This window comes from Rhinatrema bivittatum, chromosome 15, assembly GCF_901001135.1.
Source record: "Rhinatrema bivittatum chromosome 15, aRhiBiv1.1, whole genome shotgun sequence".
NCBI classification, from domain to species: Eukaryota; Metazoa; Chordata; class Amphibia; order Gymnophiona; family Rhinatrematidae; genus Rhinatrema; species Rhinatrema bivittatum.
Genome location: NC_042629.1, coordinates 75,197,124 through 75,202,127, shown reverse-complemented (window position 1 = coordinate 75,202,127; position 5,004 = coordinate 75,197,124). Strand labels below are relative to the sequence as shown.

Here is a 5,004-nt window from a genome sequence, read left to right as displayed (position 1 = left end):
CCTGAAATTTTATGAAACATCACCTTACGCTCTTTAAAATGTTTTGGTGAAAACATTTTTTTGATGTGAAAAGTTGGTTTGAAGTGGATCGGTAAATCAGTGACCATTTTTTGGCATTTTTCTGAAAGAGGTTAATGACTAAATAAAATCAAAATAAAGTGAATACAAGAAAGTATTGGATGTGGGTTGTGCAGTGCGATTTGATTTGATTCCCCCCATTTTTTGTGGATTGGGAGTGGTTACGTGTTCTATGCAGGTATGGACATACGGCTGTCTCTGTGCAGGTGAAAAGAATATGAGGATGGGGATCGCAGGTGATGCGATTCCCATCGCGAATGCCGGTATAGAAAAAAAAACTAAAAAAAACAAACCTCAAAATAGGCAGTCTTCATGCAGGTGGTAGCATGCGACTGTCTCCGTGCAGGGGCAGGTATGAGGCTGTCTCCGTGCAGGGGCAGGTATGAGGCTGTCTCCGTGCAGGGGCGGGTATGAGGCTGTCTCCGTGCAGGGGCGGGTATGAGGCTGCCTCCGTGCAGGGGCGGGTATGAGGCTGTCTCCATGCAGGGGCAGGTATGAGGCTGTCTCTGTGCAGGTATGAGGCTGTCTCCGTGCAGGGGCGGGGTATGAGGCTGTCTCCATGCAGGGGCAGGTATGAGGCTGCCTCCGTGCAGGGGCGGGTATGAGGCTGTCTCCATGCAGGGGCAGGTATGAGGCTGTCTCTGTGCAGGTATGAGGCTGTCTCCGTGCAGGGGCGGGTATGAGGCTGTCTCCATGCAGGGGCAGGTATGAGGCTGTCTCCGTGCAGGGGCGGGTATGAGGCTGTCTCCATGCAGGGGCAGGTATGAGGCTGTCTCTGTGCAGGTATGAGGCTGTCTCCGTGCAGGGGCGGGTATGAGGCTGTCTCCATGCAGGGGCAGGTATGAGGCTGTCTCTGTGCAGGTATGAGGCTGTCTCCGTGCAGGGGCGGGTATGAGGCTGTCTCCGTGCAGGGGCAGGTATGAGGCTGTCTCCGTGCAGGGGCGGGTATGCGACTGTCTCCGTGCAGGGGCAGGTATGAGGCTGTCTCCGTGCAGGGGCGGGTATGAGGCTGTCTCCGTGCAGGGGCAGGTATGAGGCTGTCTCCGTGCAGGGGCGGGTATGAGGCTGTCTCCATGCAGGGGCAGGTATGAGGCTGTCTCCGTGCAGGGGCAGGTATGAGGCTGTCTCCGTGCAGGGGCGGGTATGAGGCTGTCTCCATGCAGGGGCAAGTATGAGGCTGTCTCCGTGCAGGGGCAGGTATGAGGCTGTCTCCGTGCAGGGGCGGGTATGAGGCTGTCTCCATGCAGGGGCAGGTATGAGGCTGTCTCTGTGCAGGGGCGGGTATGAGGCTGTCTCCGTGCAGGGGCAGGTATGAGGCTGTCTCCGTGCAGGTGTGAGTAGAGGCTGTCTCCGTGCAGGGGCAGGTATGAGGCTGTCTCCGTGCAGGGGCGGGTATGAGGCTGTCTCCGTGCAGGTATGAGGCTGTCTCCGTGCAGGTGCAGGTAGGTGGCTGTCTCCGTGCAGGGGCGGGTATGAGGCTGTCTGTGTGCAGGTGCGGGTATGAGGCTGTCTCCGTGCAGGGGCGGGTATGAGGCTGTCTGTGTGCAGGGGCGGGTATGAGGCTGTCTCCGTGCAGGTATGAGGCTGTCTCCGTGCAGGTGCAGGTAGGTGGCTGTCTCCGTGCAGGGGCAGGTATGAGGCTGTCTCCGTGCAGGTATGAGGCTGTCTCCGTGCAGGTGCAGGTAGGTGGCTGTCTCCGTGCAGGGGCGGGTATGAGGCTGTCTCCGTGCAGGTATGAGGCTGTCTCCGTGCAGGGGCAGGTATGAGGCTGTCTCCGTGCAGGTATGAGGCTGTCTCCGTGCAGGTGCAGGTAGGTGGCTGTCTCCGTGCAGGGGCGGGTATGAGGCTGTCTCCGTGCAGGTATGAGGCTGTCTCCGTGCAGGGGCAGGTATGCGGCTGTCTCCGTGCAGGGGCGGGTATGAGGCTGTCTGTGTGCAGGTGCGGGTATGAGGCTGTCTCCGTGCAGGGGCGGGTATGAGGCTGTCTCCGTGCAGGGGCAGGTATGAGGCTGTCTGTGTGCAGGTGCGGGTATGAGGCTGTCTCCGTGCAGGGGCGGGTATGAGGCTGTCTGTGTGCAGGGGCAGGTATGAGGCTGTCTCCGTGCAGGGGCGGGTATGAGGCTGTCTCCGTGCAGGGGCAGGTATGAGGCTGTCTCCGTGCAGGTATGAGGCTGTCTCCGTGCAGGTGCAGGTAGGTGGCTGTCTCCGTGCAGGGGCGGGTATGAGGCTGTCTCCGTGCAGGTGTGAGTAGAGGCTGTCTCCGTGCAGGGGCGGGTATGCGACTGTCTCCGTGCAGGGGCAGGTATGAGGCTGTCTCCGTGCAGGGGCGGGTATGAGGCTGTCTCCGTGCAGGGGCAGGTATGAGGCTGTCTCCGTGCAGGGGCGGGTATGAGGCTGTCTGTGTGCAGGTGCGGGTATGAGGCTGTCTCCGTGCAGGGGCGGGTATGAGGCTGTCTGTGTGCAGGGGCAGGTATGAGGCTGTCTCCGTGCAGGTATGAGGCTGTCTCCGTGCAGGGGCAGGTATGAGGCTGTCTCCGTGCAGGTATGAGGCTGTCTCCGTGCAGGGGCGGGTATGAGGCTGTCTCCGTGCAGGTGCAGGTAGGTGGCTGTCTCCGTGCAGGGGCGGGTATGAGGCTGTCTCCGTGCAGGTATGAGGCTGTCTCCGTGCAGGGGCAGGTATGCGGCTGTCTCCGTGCAGGGGCGGGTATGAGGCTGTCTCCGTGCAGGGGCAGGTATGAGGCTGTCTCCGTGCAGGGGCGGGTATGAGGCTGTCTTTGAGCAGCAAGGGCAGGGCACAGGTTTAAATGCAAAGACCCAAGTGCCCTGCTCGCCATGCAAGCCGCTGTCACTTGTGCTGCTAAGATCTGGAGGATGTCTGTCTGTCTGTCTTTGTTTCCCTTTATTCCTTTCATACCCATTCTGCTCTTTCCTTACCTGAGCCCCTTCAGGCTGGCGACATGTGGCGATGATGAGGTCGGGCGGGTGGGGGGCTGTTGCCAGCCCCTCTACCAGCCCCCGCCCCAGCCCCCGGCTGCAGCCGGTGATGAGCACGGAGGAGCAGCGGTGGGAAGCAGCGGCCATGGTCTGGGGGGAGATCGAGGATCGTGGCTGGGCCCAGAGGGAGTGAATGACACAAGCTGGAGCCTGCCTCATGCACTGCTGCCAGCTGCCTTATATCATCCACCCATCCCCTCCTAAAATCCATCGCCACACCACACCCCCCTCCTGTAATCCAACTCCACCCCAGCCCCTGCAATCCACCGGCTCCCACAACCCCTCCCTCAATCCACCCCCCCCCCCCCCCCCCCCCCGTCTGAAATCCAACTCCAACAGCACTCCTTCCTGCACCTGCTCACCACACCCTCCAATCCTTCTGCTCACCACTCCCCGCCCCCCACCCTCCTGAAATCCAGGTCCACACCACCATCCCTCTCCCCTCCCAAAATGCACCTGCTCACCACACCTCCTTCCTAAAATGCAGCTCAGCACCACAGCCCACAAAAATGTAACCAGCATCTAGTCATAGTAAAAAGTGCACATTTCCATACAACATACAGATATGAAATACACTGTAGACATAGGAGAGCGGAGAACTAGGAGTAAGACCAGAAAAGAAACATAATCCTAGGGCGGCTGCTGCAGGTTCAGATGGAGCCGGCTCCGGACGCACGCTTTCTCTCTGTAAAGAGAGAGGACTGGCAGGCTCCCAGTGCCTTAGCTCCGGACAGGGAGTTGTCCCAGGGAGCATGGCACTTGTAACCTGCCAGGCTGCCAGTTCACCTTTCCCCTAGCTACCTCAATTCCAGATTTGTTATCATTTTGTAAACAAAGGCGGCTCAAACATTTCTGCCAGAACATAGAATCACTTTTCCAGAGCCATCCAAAATCCCTCAGAAACCTTTCACAAATGAATATCTACTTTATACCCCGAGGGTCCTATGCAGGGTAGGGACCCTCGCACCTGCCGTTTGGTCTGGGGGATCTGCTGCCAGCTTCTAGCCCCGCTCGTCGGCTCAGCGCTTCACTCATTCCCCTCCTCCCCGGTTTGGCTCACATTTCTTCCCTGTTTACTGAAGAATTTAAGCTCAAAGGAAACCCCCATTCGGTTTAATGTTCACCTCTGGCATTTTGCACCTGTTACTTGGTTTTGTGCTGAGACAGTATTACACACATCCACTCTTGTTCCTTCTCTCTTAATCTTAGCATCAACATTTTCCCTGGAGTGGACTCCTGCAATGTCTGCTTGCCTCTCTCGGGACTTCCTCTAGGGTCACAGAGGAGGTTGGGTTGCAGGGGCCCGATGCAATATCACGCGTGCACATCCCCTCTCTTGGGTGCTCGATGCAATACTCAAATGAGCTGGCGCGTGCTAAAAGGGACAAGGAATGGATAAATTGTGCATCCTTGGCATCGAGCGCCCAGAAGTGGCAGTGCGCAGGAACGGAAAACAGGAACTCAATTTTTCAAGCATCCGTTTCCCTACCCGGGCACAGCTATGGAATAGGAAAATGGACACTTGTAAATTGAACTTCCCTTTCCTAACCTGACTGCCGTCGAGATTTTTTTTCTTTTCATGTTGCAGCTTTCTGTGGCTCCTCCTGCTTAGTATCACAACGATATTAAGTAGGAGGAACCAGCGGCGGATTCACGACATCAGACCGGCCCGGGTAATCGCCGCCCAGGCCGGCCCAGGACACATCACGTGGTCTGCCGAGCACGGCTCTGTCACGGTCGCACACGGCAGACCACGTGACTGGAGCGATCGGCCCACCAGGGGATGCTCGATCCCCCGATAGGCCAATCCGCCCCTGGGAGGAACCACAGAAAAACTGTATTTTTTGCTTTTTTGAGCATATCTTGGGGTGCCTCAAAACTTAACACCTGCTCTGGACTGGCATTGATTTTTAAGGGTTAAAATGTGCACGTC

General features: G+C 57.6%; 1 protein-coding gene across 1 annotated transcript in view; it reads right to left on the bottom strand.

Moving 5' to 3' along the window:
• LOC115076690 (C-factor-like) overlaps positions 1-3,244 on the bottom strand; it is an 18,440-nt gene extending 15,196 nt beyond the window's left edge. The window contains exon 1 of the mRNA XM_029578415.1: positions 3,012-3,244. Coding sequence (XP_029434275.1) covers positions 3,012-3,230 — 219 coding nt within the window. The 5' untranslated portion in view covers positions 3,231-3,244. The remainder of the gene's footprint in view (positions 1-3,011) is intronic.
• Between the last annotated feature and the right edge of the window lie 1,760 nt (positions 3,245-5,004).